Source organism: Amphiura filiformis, chromosome 16 (assembly GCF_039555335.1).
Source record: "Amphiura filiformis chromosome 16, Afil_fr2py, whole genome shotgun sequence".
Lineage (NCBI taxonomy): Eukaryota > Metazoa > Echinodermata > Ophiuroidea > Amphilepidida > Amphiuridae > Amphiura > Amphiura filiformis.
Window position 1 is genome coordinate 45,945,135 of NC_092643.1, and position 25,626 is coordinate 45,970,760.

Genomic DNA, 25,626 nt, shown 5'->3' on the forward strand with positions numbered 1-25,626 from the left:
CGAGTTCGATATTTGTATGACGAATGCGATATGTTATGGTATCATACGAAATAAGCCATCCAATATTATCATTATTAGGTTTTCTTAACTCCTAATAACCCTGAAAACATAATAATGAAGTTGATCGGTGATAGCGTTTAAGCTGGAGAGCGGATTAATGAATTTGCTTACGCCCGGACAAACAAACAAAGAAACAAACAAGGGAACAAACAACCATCTGGATGATAACATAAGCCCCACATATATGTGGGGGCCAATAAGCCCCACATATATGTGGGGGCCAAAAAATCCAAACCATGCATTGATTGTGTCTAATTGCACTCCACGCATTACGCGCAAGAGTGTTTGGCAGCGCGTCAAGCGTCGCGTAAGATTGATTCATTTTTCGGGCGGGTTGATGCATTTATATTTGGTTCTGTTTTCCAACATTTTAGTGATAATTTAATCAAAATCATGTGTTTTTTTCTTCTCGTGTATGAAATAGATTAATAAACTTGTATTACTTATTGCTCGAGAAATTAGACAAAATAATGCACTTGCGTTGATGTTGGATGCGTCTAATGCACTCCTCTTCGGGGCTCGTGCATTAGACGCATCAACATCAGCAGCGTATGCATTATTTTGTATAATTCTCTCCCAATAAGTAATCTGCGTTCATTAACCTATAATTATAAACAACCGTTTAGTCATGAAAATATATGAATGAACCACGTTCATACATACCAGAACATTTTGTGATTCTTATTTTATTTTTAAATAATACCAACAAATTACAAGTAACATAATTAAAAAACATGATTTTCCTTTATTTTCCCTACCCGGCGATCTCACATCCGGGACACCGGGCATAAACTTGTTTATGCCCAGTTCTCGACCACTCGCGCCCGTCGTTACATAGTGTGTATGTATGAACATGCATGTAGACTTTAACACAGCTGGCATAAAATAGCTGTGCAAACTCATAGTGCAATATCATTACCTGGCTGCTGCTTATTACTCGGACAAAGGTCGCCTGCACGAACAATTGTGAGAGTTAAACACATGGAGTTGTAAGCCCAAAATACGGCAATGTATACTTCATGCATGCTCATCAGAGGACCTATTTTATGGATGCATAAGTTTTTGATCAGGAAAGGACGAGTATAAAAAAAATGCATCGGTGACTATATACCATCTCGTATATTAGAAGCTTATCTCAAGAGATCATCACACAACACTCAACAGGATTATGTTGGCTGAAAATTGCCATAAAAATTGAACAAGATGAACAAGGAGTTGCTTGTCAGCAAATCAGACAGGGTGGATAGGCCTAGAGTTAAAAAATGAGGAATTAGCTGCTCTTAGAACAACCTTCAATAGGATACTTGGAATAGCCTGGGGAAGATGGGAGGTTTTAAAAGACATTTTTGTGATCTATTTTACCAGGATGCCAATGTTTTATGCTCATACAGGGAACAGAGAATGGATACACCATAAAACTATCGAGCGCTTTTGAAAACAAGAAATTGTACCATGATAGTCCGGCACTTTACCAACTGAGCTAATGGGGTTGAGACACAAATTTGCAAGTTTACTTGTTTGTACACAACTATGTGTATCGATGATTTGCTCAAAACCCTTTACATTTTTGTGGATGGGGCTTTTCATGTTTGTATGTTTTATGGTAGGTGATTTAGGAGGAAAATATGAAGTACGACACACATACGAAAGCTGTCTGATCTGCTGACAAATATTCGAGATGACCATCCAATCAACGATTAAAATACCCTGTATAATTAGGATCCCTGAATTATTTTTCAACATTTTAATCTTAAAACCCCTCAATAATCACCCTGAGCTGAAATGATGAGTCTATTACAAAGCAAACAGTATTTTGTTGCATTGTGTGGATACAGTTCTCATCGGGTAGTCATGGCAGAAACTGGCAAGTCATGTGTCTTCCTGTCATCTGGCAATAATACGATAGAATCCTAGTCCTATTGTGATGCTGCCTAGTAAGATACCTGAAAGAATAAGAAAATATGATAATTTGCTTGTATAGGCATAACTGAAAAACTGTTAGATTACCTTCACAAATATGTGGGAGGGAAATACTTGCATTCAAGTCTCAGTTGAAAGTACAGACTTTAAATTAAAGGCGGGTGGTCAGATTTTTTTCATTTTGTGTTTTGTACCTCACATTGAAGCCTCAATTACAATGCAAACTCTTTAACACAAAATTTGTTAACACAACATTTCTGATAACACAAACTGCTTTGAAGTCCAAAGCATATAATTATTTCAAAGATTAGGCCAAAAAAAAAGGTTTGTCTCAAAGCTTGCGCGCGTGTTTTTAAAATCCCACGATTTGACAAAAAAACAAATGCGGAATTTTTTTTATTTCAAAAAAAAAAAAATTTTATAGTTTTTCCAGAAAAATCGGTAAAAATCAGACTTTTTCTCAAAATACCATGAAAAAAAGTCGGGAAAAAAAAATCGCATTTTTAAATTTCTCGTGAGCTTTGAGACAAACCTTTTTTTTTTTTTTTTTTTGGCCTTATAAGACCTGATAACACAAAATCCTGTTAACACAAACTAAAATCTGAGGCCCTGACAATCTTGTGTTAACAAGTTTCCACTGTGCAAACTTCAAATTAAAGGTGGGTGGTCAGATTTTTTCATATTATGTTTGTACCTCACATTGAGGCATGTACCAAAATAATATGATTCTTAAATTTTGAGTTAAATTGCACTACCGGTTTTGATATTGGAAGCAATACAGAAAATAGATATTTTAGACCTGAACTATTTATGAAAAAAATACGAGCTTCTTTCCGATGCCAAAATGGTATTTTGATAGGATAAAGTGAGCGGATGAAGTTGTCTACACAATAGGTAATAGTGTTATGCCTGCTTGCTGTATGATTGATTAATTAGCATAGGCAGGCCAATTTAACCATGAACTGATTCAAACTTATTTCTATTCAAAACTAAACTGAAATTGTGAAAAATTCACAAAATTTGTTTCAAACAACGAAAAATAAGCACATTTTCCTCATACGCCTCATTTAGTATACCACCGAAACTGAAAATTTTGAGGTACCATATTCGTTCCATAAACTGTCCAGGGCGCTTAACAAAATCATTTTGGGTGGGCGCTTATTTTCTACACCGTTTAGGCCAAGAGGATGTAAAAATGCCCCATCATCAGTGTGTTATATTATTTCAGATCATGATTCAGATTTGCATGTGCAGTTAATAAACTAATATCAGTTTGCTTGTTGTAAAGTCACTGGGTGGGCATTTATAAGGGCTTGGGCGGTTAATGCAACAAATATGGTAATTGCTAGCGTTTACCGACATATCAAAGAGCCAAGGTTGCTGCTTATATTTTGCTGCATGTCCCAGTAAAGAAACCAGCAAAATATCTATTTAACCCCTGGACACTACTGGTCATCTAACAGCATTTCTGATTGGTTGATAACTTGAAATGCTCATTTCAATTACCAATTATGACTAGGCTTCAAAAACTATTTATGGTCAAACTTGCATTTGCAGATGATCTTATTAATGCCCTCCTTGATTGGCTCAAAATTGGACACAATATTAATTTTGGCCAATCGGCAGGTAGTTCTCATGGGGTTAAAGCAAGTCATTCCCACCACCATACTTACCAGCAAAATATTTAAGCAAGTCATTCTTGGTAGCTTCAAGCTTGGCCATCATGTTGGCAACCTCTGTGGTAATTCGGTGGTTGTTGTTTTGTATACTCTGGTCATGTTCTGCACTCTAAAGACAAAACACAGGAAACTAAAAGGGTGTGCAATAATTATGTGTAAGGAGGGTGAATTCTCAAAATGGTCTGCCAAATATCACCCCCCCCTTTTTTTAATTTCATATGTAAGATGCTGAGATCAAGGACAGTCAGCGATTCACATTAGGAGAGATCCGCAGTCCCAGTAAATTAGTGACACTATCTGGTAACACTAGTAGAAGATCTTCTAGAAACACTGATCTCAGTATCTCATACCATTACACACTGAGGAAGGAACCAGTTGGTTCTGAAATCATCTTGGAAAAATACTGTGGTGTGCAATTGAATGTTTTAATTTTTCTACTTCTTATCATTTATCCTCAAATTTTTTAATCCTGATTTACTCACCATCTCTTTACTTCTACTTTTCTCCAAGTTCAGGTCCAATGTCATAGTATTGCGTAAATTAGAGAGTTCATCCTGTCACAGAAAAAAATAGTAAACACACAAATAATATTATTTTCAAAGTTACCTTGTATACTTATCGTAGACTACTAAACTACAGACAGGACAATCCGCCAATCGTTCATTGAAGATTTCACCGCACCACATAGAAAATAATATGTTTGAATTTTGAACATTTTTCACTTAACTTTCACTTAGCCTATATGATATCATCAAACTTTTGGGTTGTTCCCTAACACATACCAGGAATGCCAGCATGGCACATCATAGTGTACAGAAAAATCCTACAGCGTTACATCAGCGATCTCTTTTACAACAATGTTATACCCATTTTTGTGTAGAATAATAGTGATTGTATTATAATAGGCAACTGGACTGTGAAAGGATTATGGGTGCACAACTTTAAATAGGAATTTCCTAATACCCTTGGGGCAAAAATCAGTGTTTTGAAAAATGGAAAAGGGGTAAGTACATTAGAAAAAGGCTTAAAAAACAAACAATTAGGCCCTGATTCATTTTAATCCACATTTGGGCCTGATTGATTGTCTATGAAAAATAAGCAGGGTCCAACTTTTGATGAAGATTTGACTAATTAGTTTTCAAAATATGTTGTAGTTCAGGAACACCAAGCTATTTTTGAGCTGGTGTACGCTGTATGGTCTCTAGGGTGATCTAGTCAGCAAATTCCTGTGAAATCTCACTGGACTCTTCCATCTCTCATGTCAAGAAAATGATGTTTGAGAAGGACCATGTTTGTACAGTAGTCAATGGGGGGGGGGGAGAATTTACCGGCATATACCCTGTAGGGGAATACCTATGAGATTAATGCAAAATAATATGACCTCATAATCAAACAAATTTGGGCAGTATTCTTTAATATGCGACACGATCTGGTCCATGGGGGCCAAAGGAGGCATTTTTGACAATTGAGTTACTGATAATATTACATTATACATACATAAAATAGGCTATCATTTACTGAAAAAACCAAAGGTCTAGCACACTTGGTTCTAAAGGTATGAAGTTTTTTGATGTCTATTTTCTTATGTATTTCATTATTTTTTTACTCCATATTTTTACATTTATCGCAGTTTCAAATTTGTCACCTTTGGCCCCCATGGACCAGATTGTGTCACATATGAAAAAATTTATGAAATTAACTCATGTTTTACCTTTAGTTTGGTCTTCAGTTGTTGAATTTCTATTTGTAGTTTCTGTAAAACAAAATAAAACACTACCAATTTAGTATTGCAAGTATGCAATCATACTTTTTAGTACAATTTTTGTATTGAGAATTGAACATCAAAGCCACTGTTTGTCAGGGGGTCAAACCCCCACCCTTTTTATTTTTCCGCCACGCTTTTTAACCATACACCCTTTTTACCAGAAATTGAACCCCCACCCTTTTGTGACCAAAGCTTTTCAACATTGTAGTTGTCAAATTCGGAAGCTTCGTCGCTACCGCAATTACATAGTCACTTCCGGGTTCTCACAATCTGCACCCGCCATTGTCCATTTCAGAGTCCGAATTGATGCAGAATTTATCCTCATCTAACAAACACTCATGATTTTCTTCTTCATCTGAAACATTTGCAACATTTTTGGCACAATTACTCGCCCCAAAAGTCCCTGAACGAACTGTGCGTCGCTTTTTTCGAAGCCATTTTCATCGTCAATTTCGTTTCGTTCAGATGACAACAACATGCGTGAACTTCGGCACATGGCTGACATCCTGAATCGGTTCCGAATTTCCGATACAATCAGTCTCTACACAGCCGCTGTGGTTCCGCTCGCTCCACTTCTTGTGTGGCACGAGTGGACCTAAGCAGCTGAGTAGAGACTATTAAATCATCGCCATTCATAAAATTCATGGCTTGTCGATTCTACTATGGGTGACGTTTACGAGTTGAAAACATCAGGAAATTAATTTCCGCAATTTTCAATCAAAATTTACAAATAAAATATGAATGTTTTTGCAGAGATCATCAAATTACTTTATTATAATTTTTTTTTTCAATTGGTAGCTTTACCCACACGCTTAATATATTGCACCCTTTTTACCGATTTTCGGAAAGCGTGCCGGACAAACAATGAAAGCCCACTACAGGTATTTCAATGATGATAAGTTGATTACACATTATTCCGTTCGTTAAATTGAATTCTACAAATAACACAGATAATTGTGATCAGGGTTGTAGATGTGGTGGTATCAGTTAGGGGAAATGCAGCCAATCAGTGGAAACATTAGGGAATTAGCTATTACGGCACAGATTCTAGAAGGAAATTACGGCGAGCGAAGCGAGCCAAAAAAAAAAAGAACAGTCAGGGGAATTGAGACCTGTTCCCCCTTCCCACTTTAAAAATCTGTGGATGCCACTGGTTAGCTACAAACTTGGTTGTGACAATTATTTAGCCTACCTCATTTTCATTCTTCAAAGCTGAGAACTCGCTCCTTTCAAGAATTATCATATCCTTCCTGAGGGCTGCTATGTGGGAAAAAAAGTCCTTCATCATTAACTCCTGCAAGTAGCAAAAAATGCATTGGAATATGTTACACATACCTCCTTACTTACACACAAAAACTAACCAGTAGAATTCTTCACTAAAAAGGTAGGCATGTAATAGAATTTTCTCTTCAATTAAAGCCATGTTGTAACATTTCCATAAAAATAGATTAGTATAGTATTTCCTTTCCATAAAATGTTAGCTTTCACTGTCAGATATGTCCACAACTGAGATTGGACAACAATTGGAATTTACTACTATGTCATTGTCGTCAATGCATGTCACTCAATTGGTAGTGCTGAGGCACGATCATTTGATGTGTCCAGCACACAATGTACGTACTGTGTTATGAACATCAAATATTTCCATCATAATAATTAATTTTTTTTAAATTAAAGATTGAGGGTGTCCTCCTCAGCAATGATCTAGTTTGGACCAGTGTCTTGCATCAATAGTTAAATACATTATTATCATAATAATTATTTTCAAATAATGAAAATGCCGTCCTCTCTCTCTCTCTCTCTCATATGAGCCTTTGACCTACCTTTTGTTCTTTGGTTACTAATTCTGTGTTCTTAAGCTCTGCCTCTTTACTCAAAATAGTGACTAAAATACCAGTTAGACATTCCGCCTGGTCCCTATTGAAACCTGCACAAGTGTAAACAAATAGACAAATGTGATCAATTCATTGTATTTTTTGGTAAATTTACAGTTTCTGGCGGAAAACATCAGTTGTTTACATTTTGAGAGTGTGCTCAGCGTAAACACTGAAGTGGGGTTCTGATTGGCTGATTCAATTGCCTGACAATCATAACAACAGAACGACAATCTGATTGGCCAATTACGCATCAAAATGTTAGCCGGCGCAGATCAGCGATCTTGAAGTGAACACAAAGCTCTGCATATGTCGCTCATTAAAAGGGAGCTTACATCAATCAAAGCAAGGGACTGCCGTTCTCCTCTGACACCGAGTGTAGTTAACACTGTAATGAACAATTCTAGAATGTCTGTAAACTGGGCCTGTAAACGCACTGATTTGAGTCTGCCACATTAAAATCCAACATGTCGTTACTCTCAACTTGAGATGAGACTCAGTATAGACAACAAGTCCAGTGGGTGTGCAATGATTAAGAGCAGACATATTCTGCACTGTTGAGGTAAGCGAATATCCTTTAATAGTGGTAAAGGATGATTTATACTGTTTTTTCCACTTTCATCAAATGTCTTATGATATTCATAATCACAGACAAAAGAAATAATCATTGGATCCATAATACATTAATTTCTTACAATAAAATCTTATTTTCAAATAAACTTATTTTCCATGGAACCAAGCCTATGTCCCTTAGACATAATATTATACAGACCAACCTAGGTAAACAAATAAACAAACACATTAACAAACCTGACTCTTCCATATTGCCCACTACAGCATTAGTGTCAATGAATACCTTCTGAGGAGTGAGAATGTTGATTGTGCTGGTATGCCGAACAAGGTTCAACTCAGGACAAATACCTGAAATAGATGAAAATTAATATTAAAAACATATTAACCCAGCAAACACAGAAATGTCTTTAAAACATATAAACCTGTTTCAGTGTTAATATAATAATGTTCATTTAAATGTTGAATTATATAAAGGTCATGAAAAAATTTTAGGCTAAATATGTTTTTCTGATGTGAAATATCCCTGATGGCCCCCTTTTTAAGGTCCAAGCCAATGACTCCCTTTCAGGCCTGGAAAAATGTGTAAAGTGGGAAGCTTCTTCCTGGGAAATTTGGAGGTTTGGAGGGAAATTAAGGTCCTTAAACAAAGAAATACATAAGAATTTGGAGGGAAATTTGCCTTTTTGAAGGGAAATTTTCATTTTTTCCAGCTCTGTTTTTAGGTTGGGATACCCAATGACCCATTTCGTTCTAGAATTTTGTCATAAAATAATGCAGAAAAATTCAGCACATTTATATTATCAATTTGGCAGAAATAAAATTAAATTGCTAATTTTTGTTTCAAAATGTTCCTGTACACCCGATGACCCCTTTATAAAAATTTAACACCAAATGACCCCTGTTATTCTGAATCTATACTAGGGCTGTGGTCGGCACCGTTTTTTATTGTCGACATGTCGATATAATTCGTATACCGACGTCGACAGTGTGTCGACATAAAAAAAAATTCTAAAAAAAAAAAAAAAAAAAATTTTTTTTTAAATTTTCAAAAAATATTTTTGGCCAGAAAATCAAGTTATAGGCCCAAACTGACTTGTTATTCAAGGTTGGAAACCAGAGAAATACTGCTACTCAAAAAAAAAAAAAAATGCCAATTTTTTTTTACAAAGTTGGAAAAAGTTGTACATTTTAATTACTTTTGTTTCTATTGAACAGCTAGCAACCCAGTGGGCACAGGTTAGGATTTCGACGTTGTATCAAGCGTTGATACAACGTCGAAATCTAACCTAACCAGATTTCAACCTGATTTCAACCTAGAGATTGGTTGAAATCAGGTTGAAATTTCAACGTCGATACAACGTTGAAATTTCAACCGGATTTCAACCAACTTTCAATGCAAAAAATTAAGAAGGTTGAAATCAGGTTGAACTTCAACGTTGATACAACGTTGAAATTTCAACCTGATTTCAACCAATGTTTCAACGCACAACTTAATGGCCTTTTTAATACATAAAGTATTATTAGGACGAAATAGGCCTACGCTTAGTATATTAACATGATTAAAGTAAATTATATCCATGCCGCATGATCTCCCGATTTATACCGTACTTCCGTTTCTCTTCTTCAAAAGTGGCCGCCGCGGCGCTCACTACCTCCAACAAGCATGTAATGACTTACGCGAAAACACCGGGTGGTGCGGGGTATGCTATCTGACCCGTCGCCGCTCAATTGGCGGGCTGATGTTGATATGGGAATTCCTACAACTTGGTGGAAGCTGGTGCGACAAACACTTGTTGGGGATGCAAAAAAAAGGGGGTGCTTAAAAGTTTTGACCCTTCTAGGGGGGGGGGGTGGCCTTGAAAAAAAGAAACTAAAAATTTTCCTGTGAAAATTGAGTTTACATGATTTTCGATGGGATTGACCCATAATTTTTAAGACAAAAAGGGGACCCTGAACTATTTGAGAACTGATAATTTTTTTGCATCAGACCCCTAACAAGTGTTTTTGAACGGTCCTTAAAAGGCCTATTGTTATTTAGCATAATCGTTTAACCATTTTACTAACACGTGATATCACCCCGGGGTAATGCCCCGGGTATCCGGCGTCAGAGGTGCAGAGGTCGGCACCCATACGCGGGTGTGGAGTGAGTGGGCCGTACGCAGCGATCATGTAGTCGGGCCACTAGCCCCTGGCTGGAGCCGGCCGCATCATAGGCCTCTATGTTGTCGATCGAAAGCAGGAGAGGGGGAACGCACTCTCTCAATTTTTTCATGGGACGGCAAGTGTTTATAGGTAGGCCTATACACGCACGCTTGGCAAGCTATTGTAGGTGGGCGCGTGCGCTCGCGCACATTGCCGGTAGGCCCTACACACCCGCGTTCGCAAGTGTTGGTGAGTACGTCACGCGCAGCGGGTTCGCAAATGTTTGCGAGCACGCACTCACGTTTGCAAGTTTTCGCGTGCGCTTGCGAACATTGCCGGTATGCACACACGTTCGCAAGTGTTTGCAGGTACGCACGCGCGTGCACAAGTGTTTGCATGTACGCATGCGCAATCTTAAGTGGTTATAGATTCAGATTCAGATTCTTTATTGACATTCACCTCACAAAAGGTATAATCAAAAAACGGTTTATGGGTACGCATGCACATGCTCAAGTGTTATGGGTACGCGCACATGCGTTCGCTGAGTTATTGCGGTGCGCGCAGCGATACAAGTACTTCTGCAAGTACAAAGCGTACGTTCGCAAGTGTTTATGGGCACGCATTTGGCATGCGAGTTCGCAAGTGTTTTCGTGTTTGCATGTGCGTTCGCAAGTGTTTATGAGTACTCGCGTGTGTTCGCGAGGTTATTTGCATGTGCGCATGCCCATTCGCAAGTGTTTGCAGTACACAAACACGTTCGCAAGTATTTGAAATGCGCACACATGTGCGCAAGTGTTTCACATGTACACACTCGTTCGCAAGTGTTTATGCGCACGCATGCACGTTCGCAAGTGTTTGCAAACGCAAGCGCAGCGCAAGTGTTTATGGATACGCACGCACATGTGCAAGTGTTTATGGATACGCACCTGCGTTCAAAAGTTATTTGAATGCGCGCGTGCGCGCAGGTGTTTGCAATGCACGTGTCGCTTTAGCCCAACACTATGGGATATTGCCCAATGTACAGCAGTGAAAGTAAATGGAGTTACACACACGACGAGTGGCGTACATGAACTCGAGGCCTAAATTTGCAAATAAAACAGGTTAGTAAACATTTAAATTTTCTTTAAAAGTCTACTTGAATTTTGGACATATTGCAGCATGTATATATATTTCAACTTGTTTTTCCATTTTGCATCATCAGGATATGTTAAAATAGTTAAGCTTACTAAGCAGTTAAGATACATGCCTGTTGTTCATGTTTTTCGAGCATATTCTCTAACGCAATGCGAGGGTATCCGTGAGCAAATTCGTTGTTAGTGTTTTTCGAGCAACATGCCTGCTGCATGCTGTATATACGATGAATGCACCATTAGACAGACACGATACAGTCATGACAGTGCCTTGACTTGTACTTTGTAGAAGACTCGGTCAGTTTGGAATATTTGCTGGGGCAATGCAAATGTAATTAACAAACTAGGCATGCTAGGCCCCTAGCCCTAGTCATATCGTACAGTAAAAGGTCTTGCTTGGTACTGCTGGGAGCATAGATAGGTGAACCCTAGGCCCTATACTACGTCCTAGTCATGTTCATGTCATGTGCATGATGTGCTAGGTCGTGTATTAAATGATTTTATATTTAGACATTACGTTACCGGTAGGGGAGTCTAGGTTGTAACTCCGTCAAGTTTTTTGATAACATAAATTTCAATGTCAATAACAATGATTTATGAAGAAAAAGATACAGGGCCCAGGGGCCTATAAATATGGTCATTTTCACGGTAAAGGGTGTAACTTTGGATTTTTAACATTTTGATCCGTAGTTTTCTAATAAAGCCACAGAATTCCATGATTTTTGGCCACATAAGTCATCTAGTTAGCAGCTACCTTGGGTAGCATAATCATCTTCGGGAGTTACTGCGTTCAGTTTTAGCAGGCTTAAATGTACCTAATATTGCCATTTTGAAAAACTGTAAAAAACAGTAACATTTTTGTAAAACCCTGTGTTTTCTTCAGTTAGTTCATGGATAATTTTTCTTATCCTGAAAGTACGGTCATATGTTCAGTAAACACTGCCACATTAGATTTAATTGTGAACAGCCCTGTATTTTTGAGAACCGGACTTGATATTTGTCGTTTCGAGGCTTCATTTTCCGTTAACAATTGTTAACAAACTTTGTGGGTATAGCTTTGGTTCATAATTCTTGGTTATTTCTTCACTTCTTCTTGATTCATAACAGTTGATATCTTAACTTGAAATGGGTAACAAAAATTAGTTGATTTGCAAGCTTTTAAAATTTTTATAAAATCTTGACTTCAAAGAGCCGATTTTCCGTTAACTTTTTGAAGCCTCGAAACAAACTGTTCAGCAAGCTTGGGCAAATATAAATAAAAGAGCTCATCCAATCTATTTATCAAAATGTAGCAAAGTAGATCCTCAAGTCACTTGTTTTTAAATCATGGAGATATATATCACCGTTTGAAAATGGGACCCAATACAAACTTTCCGTTAACAATTGAAGCCTCCGAAACAAATGAAGCCTCCGAAACAACAGTAAACTTAATTATCATCTATGCATATCTAAATTGGTATGTTCCATATTGATATCTGCATTGTAATTGTTGCATGATATGTGCAGAATGTCATAAATTTAAAAAAAATTGATATTATGGTTAATGCTTGAAAAATATACTGATATCCAAGAAAGCCCGTTTCGGAGGCTTCACATGCAAATAACACCATACTTAACAAATGGGTGAAAAAATTATCATGTTATAAATCTGCAATATCTGCCGCATAGTATCATTGATTCAATACACACAAGAAAATAACAGCTTAGATGATCCCAACAGTGTTGTTTTCAAAAAAACTACTTCTGCCATGTTTAACCATTGTAAACATGAAGCCTCGAAACAAAAAAAAAATGACTTGCTGTGATAATTTAATTTTTGTCACAACTGAAATTCAATACTTAGAAGCAAAGCATGAAAATTGGTAATTGTGATATTTTTTACCTATTTTTTCATGTCAACTTGTAGTAGTTAGCCAAATATTTTACTTTTATGATCACCTGTGTTGTTAACTGAAGCCTCCGAAACACAAATCGCTTGAATTGCCAATTCTAAAAATAACTCCAATTTCTGTGAAACTTGGCTGGGAGGTTCCTTTCATCAAGTAGTATTTGTACATGAAGTTAGACATTTAAATTATTTTAGGAACCCAATTAAAACTTAAAAAATATGTTTAAGGTTGGGAAATTTCCATTGCAAATGACCCTTGATGTTAAAAATTTTCAAAATTGCAATTACAAACGTAGCAAAACATGGTATAAAATTTAACTTATCTGTTGACTTACTTTGGAATGGGATTTCACATGTATTCCAGCTTTCATGTCATAATTTTCTGAGCTTATGTAAAATACATTTTTTCTTAGATTTTAACCAAAATGTTATGGAAATGTCAATTTTTTTATCAGAAATCAAAAGGTTTAAGCCTTGAAACACTATTTTACTGGAATTTAAGTTGCTTCTATGCATGATTACAGTAAACAGAAACATATTTAAGTGGTTTGAAATGTTGACCCTAAAAATCAAAAGTTACACCCTTTACTGTGAAAATGACCATATGGCTAGGCGTATTAGTAGTAGGGCCTACCAGTAATATTTAGTTAATGTTAGGGCTAGGCTAGTGGAATTTGTTGAATAAAGTTCTTTTCAAATAAATAGGGCTTTGGGCTCGGATAGCGACGTTTTCACGCAGGCCCCCTATTTTGTGTGAGACCTGAGAGCACATCAGACATCTACATTATGTAATTGCATTTTGAATACGAGGAATATCCTTCTAATATCAAATAATTTTTATTTTGTGAAATTCGATATACTATTTTTTTTTAATGTATAATATTTTATGGCAAATGATTATCATTAAAAATTTATATTTTTGAAACAGTCCTCGAAGTAAATTGTATAAATCTAATGATATGTGGGGAAAATCTATATCTTCAATATGAAAAGTCAAAACTTTCAATTGATAGTCGGCTTTTCATCCATCCCAGGTACATGTACTTAAATTAGGATTTCGTGATCCTATCATCCTCTTTTTATGATATTTATCAATAGTTAATAATCCACGAAAAAAGCGTATTCCCAAAATTCCAGTTGATTCCGATTTTGCGTTAGCGAGTTATGCATGATTATGTGTATTTTTAATATACTGGTCTATATAGGACATTGTTGTAATTTCGTTCTGGACATACCAGAACGAAATTTAAATTTGACGATATTTTTGCTACATAAACAGTATGTAGCCAGAGGCTTCCAGTGGTATAAAAATCTCAACTTTTTTCGGAGAAGAGCGGGGCATGAACGGCTGAGGCTTTGGATCACGAAATGCCCTTTTAAGTACATGTCATTCGATTTATTAAGTTTACTTTGAGGACTGTTAAATGTCAAAAGTTGCAATTTTTAATAATTTGCCCTAAATTTTTTTTTTATTGTATCGCGAATTTCAAAAAATCGAATTTATAAATATCAGAAGGACATTCCCCGTATTCAAAATTTTCGATATGTCTGATGTGCTTTCAGGTCCCACAAAAATCTGTGCAAAGGTATAGAGCCATTTGAACAGAGGCCACTTTGCATACAAAGTGTAGGAAAATTTATTAGTATTGTGCACCCGGAAGAAGACCTTAAAAACCTATTCTATATGGCCTATATTACTGAGATGTCAAACAGGTTTATACCGGCGGATTGATCCCGGTTCCTAAGCTAAAGGCGTTTGGAATTTCTAACTTTTTCACGTAATCTCTGTATTAATTAAGGACTGAAATTTCATTTGAGTTTCAGTTTTGGGGAACTTTACAGATTCAGTTTTTTATTTAAAAAATGTTGAAAGGCGACGCCGCTATTTCAACGGCAAAACTAGCATTAAAACTTGTTCCGTTAGCAGTAATTCGGTCAGGGCCTACTTTTCTTGTGAAATCGATTTGTATAATTTTAATATCTATTTTCGTCATTAATAGGTTAGCATCTTTCATTTAAATCAGAACATGCCGACTTCACGAAGAACATACCCGGAGAACATAACCATATACTTGCATCGGGGCCTGAGATTGGAATTCCAGTTTCCTTTCTCACGAAGTAAGGGCTAAGAGTAAAATTGTACAATTGTGTTTGGGAGTGGCCTTCTCTCTTTTCTCTTTTTCCTAGCTATTTTCTTCCATTTCTTGCTTTGTTTATCAAAGCTATGCCAGCATGCATATATTAGCCTACACTGGCTATCCAGGCTTGTGCATTTGTATGAGCTTGGAACGGTCCATGGTTTTCCATGGATCAGCATGTGTTCCTCACGGACCAACCTGGGTAAACAAACAAACAAACAAACAAACCGGAACTCATCACAATTGCACCTTTCGCACAGTGATTTGGTGTAATGCGCCCTTAGTCTGACTTGCCATTCAATGTAAATCAGCTCAGCGAACTCAGTTTTGTTTTCAAACATGTATAGAAACTAGAGCATAAATAAGTTACAATTTCCCTCTTTTTGGTCCGAAGAATGGCCCTAAGAATTGTATAGCAGAATGACCCAATAAACAGTCGGGAGTAACTGGTCTACCTTCAGTAGGGCTATCTTACATTACGCATATTTAATCATACTGCATATCTATGCCAAATATAATGTTTCTGTGTAAATTATGGAAATAGTTGTGTTTTTATTTTAAATGATAATCCCTAAATTGTTATTTTTGTCGTTACAGCTGACGTGTCACATGATAAAGGAATCAAAACAAGATCAGTGAAGATTGGCCATGCAATAGACAGACTATAATAGTCCATGACAATGTACAATGTATAAAGCATCAAGAAAATTGACTAAACATCAGAAAGGTTAGATGCAGCCAAAGATTTCGGATGAACTGGCCACTTGAGAGAGCCATAATTTTAAAAGAATGGCATGGAGCAACTCCTAGATCAACCCTCCTTCTTCCTGCAAATTCTGCCTTTGGGTCCATCGAAGAGCAGTTAGTGCCACCGTGCCACGTACTACTCATCAGTTCAAGTTCTAACCTTGTTAGTCATGAAGGGTCAAAGGGCCCTTCATTCCATATATATCCCGCAGATGGAATGTACTCCCGCCTCAAATTCCAGGAATTGTGAAACGGACCAGCTTCAAAACGGAGGTTAACAGCTATCTAGGCGCCAACCCATCAGCTTAATGATAACAGCTGTTATTGCCTTGATATGTGTCTTTACATGATACAAAGAAAGAAGGTGAACAACTAAGCAAGCAATACAGATTCTGGTCTAGATTTTCTTGATATTGGTAGTGATGACATCATCAATGCGAAATAAGCCTACTGATAGGGTTGACGATTTCGATGCTTATCTCCTTCAGCTAAAACTGAGCACAAGGATACTTTGAACATGTGTTGAACGGTGGAGTGCAAGCGCAGAACAGTTCCAAAACTATTGATCACATCCTCTGTATGATCTGATCATCAATCTAAGAAAGTTAGTGTGAAGTTCTTCCACGAGAAAAATAAAAGTATTTAGTTGACTTGTATAATCTGTCAACAATTTCCAGTTTAGTTAGCGTATCAAAAGTCAAGACTTAGAAACCATATGTTAAAGATACCTTGCATGATATCAGAAGTTTTAAGTAAGTTGTAACGTGAAAAGAAGATTTTTACGCGTTTTCTTCAAGTTAATATTGAATGGATTTTCCAAATCGCAAGCCAGGAAACCCCTTATTAACATTAAATACGAGGTTCATTCAAAAAGTTCTACCTCCATCGTCACCTCTCTATCTTACGTGTCAGGCAATTTAAATTAAACATCCCAGCAATGACAAAGGTTCTCAGAAAACGTTTAAATGTCGGGTTACATAAAGGTTATATTAAGGGTATAAAACGTTTTCATAACATTAAAAAAACATTTTTTGATAATCTTCTGCCCAGCAAACATAAAATGTATTACAGAAACGTTTAAATGTCGGGTAAAGGGTATAAAAACGTTTTAATAACATTCCAAAAACATTTTTGAAAACTTGATACAAAACATTCTGAACAGAATGTTATTTTGGGGTTGAAAAAATATTTTGCGAAAAATGTTTGCCTAAAATATTTGCAATAACGTTTTAAAAACGTTTTAATGACATTTATATAACCCGACATTTAAATGTTATTAAAGCGTTTTGAAAAAAAAAAATTAAGAACATTTCTGTGTTTGCTGGATGCAAATATTTTAACATAATTAGTTATTTATGTGTTGACAAAATATTTGGCAAAAATGTTTGCATTGATAGTTTACAATAGCATTTTGAAAACATTGTTAAAATATTGTTGCAGTGTGTTTTTATACAAAAGCGTTTAAAAGCGTTTTCATGACCTTTATTATAACCCGACATTTTAATGTTATAAATAGATTTTTACCTAAGCCAAAAGCCAAAATATAACTTATCTAAAACGTTTTTAAAACGTTTTTGTGTTTGCTGGGATGATTATACCCTTACATCTTGGCTACAAAATAAAAGTTATTAAATGTAATGTTTGGTTTTTAAGATGTGTTTGTTGAAGCGAATACAGATTTGGTGCGCCGGAAACGGTCTGAAAAAAAGGTTTGATTTAAAAGGTGGCCTACATCTATGTGGAAGTCATTACAGATTTATTTCTGAAAATAATTAAATTGCTGTATTTGTGTTCAAATACTTTAATCAATATCTAATGCTTGCATGTAGTGTAATTTAACTGGGTATCGTGTATTTTGCACCCTCAATTCAGCATGATCAGTGCTTTAATTAGAGCCTATGTGAGCTGATAAATTTGGCGGCCATTTAGGATTTGAAGGTTAAAAGTAGGTCCAATCATCAAATTGAGGCTTATTACGGTAAACTGATATGAAAAGGTGAGAAATTGATTTTTGGACAAAATGTGATTTTGGCTCAAAAATGAGATTTTTGGCTCAAAAATGAGATTTTTGGTCAAAAATGAGATTTTTGGTCAAAAAGTAGATTTTTAGTCAAAATGAGATTTCTGGTCAAAAATTAGATTTTTGGTCAAAAATAAAAGATTTTTGGTCAAAATGAGATTTTTGGTGAAAAATGAGATTTTTGGTCAAAAATGAGATTTTTGGTGAAAAAGTAGATTTTTGGTCAAAATGAGATTTTAGGTAAAAATGAAATTTTTGGTCAAAATGAAATTTTTGGTCAAAATGAAATTTTTGGTCAAAATGAGATTTTTGGTCAAAAATGAGATTTTTGGTCAAAATGAGATTTTTGGTCAAATATGAGATTTTTGGTCAAAATTGTGAATTTTCGTCAAAATGTGATTTTTAGTCAAAAAATGTGATTTTTGGTCAAAGATCAGATTTTGGCCAAAAATGAGATTTTGGTCAAAATGTGATTTTAAGTAAAAAAAAAGTGATTTTGGGTCAAAAATGTGATCGCTGCACACGGCACTCCACACCCAGTTGCCTGCCGCGTATGGGTGCCTACTGCACTAGGCCCTCTGCACCGACCACAACGCATGACCGCTGCGCACGACCTACCAACTCAAACACCGGGTTGCCTCCCGCGCGGGCTCCCGCGTATGAGTGCCAACTCTACACGGGTAAGTATCAATTTATTACTATTATTTAGTAATTAGGCCCTATATTTGAATGATAATTTACAAAATCGGGTTATAATCAGGTTGAAATCGGGTTGAAATCGGGTTGAAATCAGGCTGAATTTCGACGTTGATACAACGTCGATACAACGTTGTATCAAGGTTGATGCCCATTTGCAAATACAACGTGATTTCAACGTCGAAATCGGACGTTGATACAACGTCGATACAACGTCAGAAACTGACCCGTGTGCCCACTGGGAATGCATACTAATTCAATGTGTCCCTGACTGTTCAATAGAAGCAAAGGCAATCAAAATGTACAAGTTCATCCAACTTTGTAAAAAAAAATTGGCATTTTTTTTTTTTTAGTACTCAGTATTTCTCTGGTTTCCAACCTTGAATAACAAGTCAGTTTGGGCCTATAACTTGCTTTTCTGGCCAAAAATATTTTTTGAAAAAAAAAAAAAAAATTTTAAGAATTTTTTTTTTTGATGTCGACATGTCGGCATACGTGCCGACATCGACATTTATGTCGACATAAGGCATGTCGACCACAGCCCTAATCTATACCTAACGGAACAGCAATCTGGTTATGTGAATCGCTTCACATCAGATTTCTGAGCTTATTATTACTAGCTACAAAAGCAATAGTGCAATCTACATTCAAAATAGATTGTTAATGTTTTTCCTCCAAATATTGTTGGTTTTCACTGATATTGTTGGTCGAAGCAGCCAAAAAAAAACAACAATTTTCATTACCTGAATCAACATATTATTGAAAAATAACACTAAAACTGTTTTGCAAAAGTTCATTCTACAAATCACATACCGTACTTTGAAAACTTGCTTAATTTATTGTTGTTAATAAGTTATGTACGTTTTACAAAAGTGTTGTTGTTTCAGCCCTCTTTACAACATAACTCAAGAACCACAGGACCTACAAAAGTATATCTGTGATATTTGAATTCTTCTACACGCTCGTTATGAATTGAGCAATGCAATTTTTGCTAAAGCTCACTACCATTTGCAAGATGCTGTGAACTACTTTTTTATTTTGCTGCTTCAACCAACAATACATCGTACATGTATACCCTTAAATTATGTCCTCTTTTAAAATCATGCTGAGCAATATGAGGTAAAGGTAAACAGAAAATGGCTACTTCATTCTAGCATATACATCATCCACTGTTTGTTTGATGTGTTGGCAAATAAAACCAGGATTCTGGTTTCATTAAAAACTCCTAATTTTCCTATGTCATACTGTTGTTTAAGCCCTTTCACAGTTTTGGAATGTCAGAACTGCGCAAGCACAGAATTAACATCAGGGTCTTTTTGAGAGATCGACAACACAATCACCTCCATTGGCGATGCATGTGATGAAACGCGCCTAGAAGGGATTCCCCTATGAATTTACTTTCATGTTTTTACACTTTAAAAGGTTATTAATGATTTTAAACTGTTGTGATTTGGTAGTTCACAGCATCTTACGAATGGTAGTGAGCTTTGGCAAAAACTGCACTGCTCAATTCATAGCGAGGGTGTAGAAGAATTAAAATATCACAGATATACTTTCATAGGTGTTGAGGGTCATGAGTTATGTTGTAAAGAGGGCTGAAACAACAACACTTTTGTAAAACGTACATAACTCATTAACAACAATAAATTAAGCAAGTTTGCAAAGTATACGATTTGTAGAATGAACTTTTGCAAAACACCAAGGTGTTAATTTTCAATAATATATGGATTTAGATGATGAAAATCGATTTTTAGGTTGCTTCGACCAACAATACCTCGTCTACCCTTAATAGTTTCTAGATAGTTCATTAATACTTGTCTGATGCATTTGTTCAGAAGTCATCAAAGCCAAAAAATATGCAAGACACACATAGGAAGTGTTTCTTAAGTACAAATTGCAAAGTTCACCCTCATTAAAATACTGTGGCAAGTCCTCAATGTTAATATAAACATCACACACAATGCCTGTAATTGTGAAAGGGCTAACGCCAAGTAAAAAGGGGCTGATGTGCAATAATTATGAGCGGTTAAAATTGTGGGAAAGCAGGTTTTTGCACACATTCATGGGGTGCCTTTTAAATAAAACGCTCTAAAAAGACTTAGGAAAACAGTACGGAAACGCTTTAATATGCAAATTGTCCTGCTCACTACGGTCTGAACATATATCTTGATCATTAAAGGGCTGGGCTATGGACGTTTGCAAAGTATTTTTTGTGGGACATGAGAGCACATTAGACATTTTGAATTGCATTCTGAATACGAAGAATGTCCTTCTGATATCAAATAATTTAAGAAGACTATCATAAAATACATTGTGACGTCCACGTTTGGACCAACCATTGGAGTACAGAAGAAATATTCATTAACGGGACTGAAGCAGTGTGCCCATTTCTATGTTTGTACCAGGCATTTTTCGACACAGAGACTTCTACAAATTCACTCAAAGGTAAGCAAAGGGTTGGGAATCCCATTTTTTTAAATATCATTAAAATGTTTCAGAGTTGGGGTCCACTAATAGTAGACCATTTCAGGGGCTGTATTTGGTGTATATGTCATATTTTGAACAATGAGTGAAAACCGACTACATTCGCTGGTGAATTATAGCGGCGCTGTTGTAAACAGCCATTCCTGGAAGAACGGCTGTATACAAGTAGACATAGTTAAAAGTCTTTTTTTTCCATTTCCTTTAAAAAAAAATTTTTTAAAAAAAAAAAAAAAAATGGATTTCTTTTGGAATACCCTACCACTGAAGATTTTCAATGGCATCTTTTATGAACGACCCATACACGTACACTGTGAATGTAAAAAAAATGGTAGGGTATTCTAAAAGATACGGTCTGTATTGTTCGAAATGTTCTAACTTTCGTATGAACAACCGATAGCTTGTGATACGAAAGTTAGAACTTGCAAGGATGTTATCGTATGTAACGTACTTGTTTACATGTACGTGTGATACATGTACGCAGTTGCTATACAGAGTACAATTTCATGCATATGAATAAAAACTTCTTCCTCAAGTTAGTTGTTGTCTCCAAAATATCATGAAATAGTTCGTGACATATTAACGACACACTGTACTATAATATTTTCTTAAATTTTCATACATGTACTTACGAAAAACGTCAATATTCGTTCTCCGAACAGCTTCGATCAATGCCGTGTTTCTGCTGTATATGCACCCACTGACCTCCAGCAGTGTTGCCAAAAATGTTAGCCCAAATGGCGAGTCAAATAAATTAAAAGTCGATCGATTGTTTTTAAAATTCATACATTGGTATCTATGGGATAGCAAAATACCATAAATTGCCTACGCCAGATTTGAAAAGTTGCTCAATTACTTTCTTAACCATCAATTGGTGTCTATTGGACAGGAAACTGTAGTGTGGAAAATCTTCAAAAGTCATCCTTTTGGGCTACTAAGTCGCTGCTTTGCCAATCCTGAACTCCGCATGCGTGCTTATTCCACCAGCCGTCTACACTGCGCATGTACTGTGACCACTGATCAGTGACTGTGACTGATTATGACCCGGATGTACCCAATTGAAAAAGGTCGTCTCTAGCGTGTACATCGGTGACAGTAAATCGGCCATGATCATTGCTCAAAGCATCGCACTGCTGTGACCTAAAACATCTCCAGAATGTACTTCAAAGATGTATTTTTTCTCTAAAAGTAAGCAACCTTGAATCCAAGATACATTATGTTAGTCCAGGAAAATTGTAGCCAAAAGTGACATTCGAAGAATGTTTTTTACTATGCGTTATAAAAAGTATCAACGCTATGCAGACGCGTTTTCAAATAGCCGTAAGTTCTATCTTATGCACACATAACTCTCGTGTCGTCGTGCATAAAAGATAGATTTTTCGATCAAGGTCTGTATTATATATATGTGGACATGATGGATGTCACAGTATCAAAATGCATAACGGTCACCCCCGGGGCAGGGAGCTTGAAGCCTTGACAAGCATTTCAAAATTCTTTTTAAAAAACAAAATAAAATAAAAACCCAACACATTCGATTCCGCATTTATTTTATCAGAAGCTGAAAAGCATTGTGACAAAATATCTATTTAACATTGCCTATACACGATTTTGGAAGCCACAAAACGCACCTGATTTAAAAAAAACAAATTGCAATTTCTAAATGAAAAAATAAATAATAATTTTATCACATATATATGGCTAAATCGTACATTATTATGGCTTTAATTTGTAAAAAGGATTTGGCCAAATTTTTAAATATATTTTCCAGCTGATGAAATTCTGAATAAGCTTGCATCATCATTCTGTACATTGTCATTGAATGTATTGCTATCGCAGGTTACGTCAACTGAAACATTTCAGACCAGTTCTCAGGGTTCGCAGGTTTTTGCCACAGGTGGAGAAAACCATGGTTTTAACCGCGGTTAAAACCACTTGGCAAAAACAGTTTTTGCCAGTTTTTGCCGGCAAAAACTAAAAAAGTGATTTATATAATTTCAGTTTTTTCATCTCAAAACAAATTATTAAGTTACAAAAATAATTTCCTGAGTGTAACAAGGCTATATTTTGTAATTATAAGTAACAAAAGAAATTAAAAGCATGTGTTTTCATTGCTCAAGTGTATTTAACCGAAATGTGGCATATATGGTAATTTTCACAGTAAAGGGTGTAACTTTTGATTTTTAGGGTCAAAATTTCAAACCACTTAAATATGTTTCTGTTTACTGTAATCATGCATAGAAGCAACTTAAATTCCAGTAAAATAGTGTTTCAAGGCTTAAACCTTTTGATTTCTGATAAAAAATTTGACATTTCCATAACATTTTGGTTAAAAAAAAAAAAAAAATGTATTTTACATAAGCTCAGAAAATTATGACATGAAAGCTGGAATACATGTGAAATCCCATTCCAAAGTAAGTCAACAGATATAAGTTAAATTTTATACCATGTTTTGCTATGTTTGTAATTGCAATTTTGAAAATTTTTAACATCAAGGGTCATTTGCAATGGAAATTTCCCAACCTTAAACATATTTTTTAAGTTTTAATTGGGTTCCTAAAATAATTTAAATGTCTAACTTCATGTACAAATACTTCTTGATGAAAGGAACCTCCCAGCCAAGTTTCACAGAAATTGGAGTTATTTTTTAGAATTGGCAATTCAAGCGATTTGTGTTTCGGAGGCTTCAGTTAACAACACCGGTGATCATAAAAGTAAAATATTTGGCTAACTACTACAAGTTGACATGAAAAAATAGGTAAAAAATATCACAATTACCAATTTTCATGCTTTGCTTCTAAGTATTGAATTTCAGTTGTGACAAAAATTAAATTATCACAGCAAGTCACTTTTTTTTTTGTTTCGAGGCTTCATGTTAACAATGGTTAAACATTGCAGAAGTATTTTTTTTGAAAACACTACTGTTGGGATCATCTTGCCTGTTATTTTCTTGTGTGTATTGAATCAATGATTCTATGCGGCAGATATTGTAGATTTATAACATGGTAATTTTTTCACCCATTTGTTAAGTATGGTGTTATTTGCATGTGAAGCCTCCGAAACGGGCTTTCTTGGATATCAGTATATTTTTCAAGCATTAACCATAATATCAATTTTTTTTTTAATTTATGACATTCTGCACATATCATGCAACAATTACAATGCAGATATCAATATGGAACATACCAATTTAGATATGCATAGATGATAATTAAGCTTACTGTTGTTTCGGAGGCTTCATTTGTTTCGGAGGCTTCAATTGTTAACGGAAAGTTTGTATTGGGTCCCATTTTCAAACGGTGATATATATCTCCATGATTTAAAAACATGTGACTTGAGGATCTACTTTGCTACATTTTGATAAATAGATTGGATGAGCTCTTTTATTTATATTTGCACAAGCTTGCTGAACAGTTTGTTTCGGAGGCTTCAAAAAAGTTAACGGAAAATCGGCTCTTTGAAGTCAAGATTTTATAAAAATTTTAAAAGCTTGCAAATCAACTAATTTTTGTTACCCATTTCAAGTTAAGATATCAACTGTTATGAATCAAGAAGAAGTGAAGAAATAACCAAGAATTATGAACCAAAGCTATACCCACAAAGTTTGTGAACAATTGTTAACGGGAAGTGAAGCCGCCGAAGCGAGAAATATCGAAGTCCGGTTCTCAAAAATACAGGGCTGTTCACAATTAAATCTAATGTGGCAGTGTTTACTGAACATATGACCGTACTTTCAGGATAAGAAAAATTATCCATGAACTAACTGAAGAAAACACAGGGTTTTACAAAAATGTTACTGTTTTTTACAGTTTTTCAAAATGGCAATATTAGGTACATTTAAGCCTGCTTAAACTGAACGCAGTAACTCCCGAAGATGATTATGCTACCCAAGGTAGCTGCTAACTAGATGACTTATGTGGCCAAAAATCATGGAATTCTGTGGCTTTATTAGAAAACTACGGATCAAAATGTTAAAAATCCAAAGTTACACCCTTTACCGTGAAAATGACCATATACCAAATTCAAAACTTTTTCATTTAAGGACTTGATGAGACAAAAAATATGTTGAATGATTCATTAAAGTTGTGTGCTATTGTTTATGAGCTTTCTGTGTTACTTTTTAATATTTGAGTGACTATATGTGAGTTTTTGCCAGTTTTGCCATTTTTGCCGGTTTAAACCGGGCAAAAACTGGCAAAAACAGGTTTTTGCCAGTTTTTGCCACTGGCAATGGCAAAAACAGGTTTTTGCCGGCAAAAACCGAACCCTGCCAGTTCTGCAAGGTAACACGTCATTACTCATCTATGGGCCACACAAAAACAAAGATTTCTGATTATTGATTTGAAATATTCAATTTGGTTCTTTCTTACCCTTATTTACTCCAATTATTAGTGTTTTTAGCGAACCACTGGGCCGAAACAAACATCTCATGGGCGCTGCCATTTTTAAATTCCCAGATGTCTTTGCGGCCTCCCGGAAGTTTACTTATTATGCAAATTTTCCGTGTGTTTTTCAA

At 35.7% G+C, this 25,626-nt stretch overlaps 1 protein-coding gene across 1 annotated transcript; it reads right to left on the reverse strand.

Annotated features, from left to right (window-relative positions):
- Positions 1-843: 843 nt before the first annotated feature.
- LOC140136085 (mitochondrial calcium uniporter regulator 1-like) lies at positions 844-25,574 on the reverse strand. Its single transcript, XM_072157791.1, has 8 exons — positions 25,481-25,574; positions 8,109-8,219; positions 7,248-7,351; positions 6,617-6,718; positions 5,371-5,412; positions 4,142-4,213; positions 3,654-3,768; positions 844-2,003 (listed from the first exon to the last, which is right to left on the reverse strand). The coding sequence occupies exons 1-8, from the start codon at positions 25,551-25,553 to the stop codon at positions 1,945-1,947; spliced, it is 678 nt and encodes a 225-aa protein (XP_072013892.1). The 5' UTR covers positions 25,554-25,574; the 3' UTR covers positions 844-1,944.
- Between the last annotated feature and the right edge of the window lie 52 nt (positions 25,575-25,626).

Coding starts and splice junctions, on each gene's coding strand:
- LOC140136085 (XM_072157791.1), bottom strand. CDS start 25,553: ATGGCAGCGCCCATGAGATGTTTGTTTCGGCCCAGTGGTTCGCTAAAA. Junction 6,719..7,247: donor TAGTAACCAAAGAACAAAAG/GTAGGTCAAAGG, acceptor TGCTACTTGCAG/GAGTTAATGATGAAGGACTT. Junction 4,214..5,370: donor AACTGAAGACCAAACTAAAG/GTAAAACATGAG, acceptor TTTCTGTGACAG/GATGAACTCTCTAATTTACG.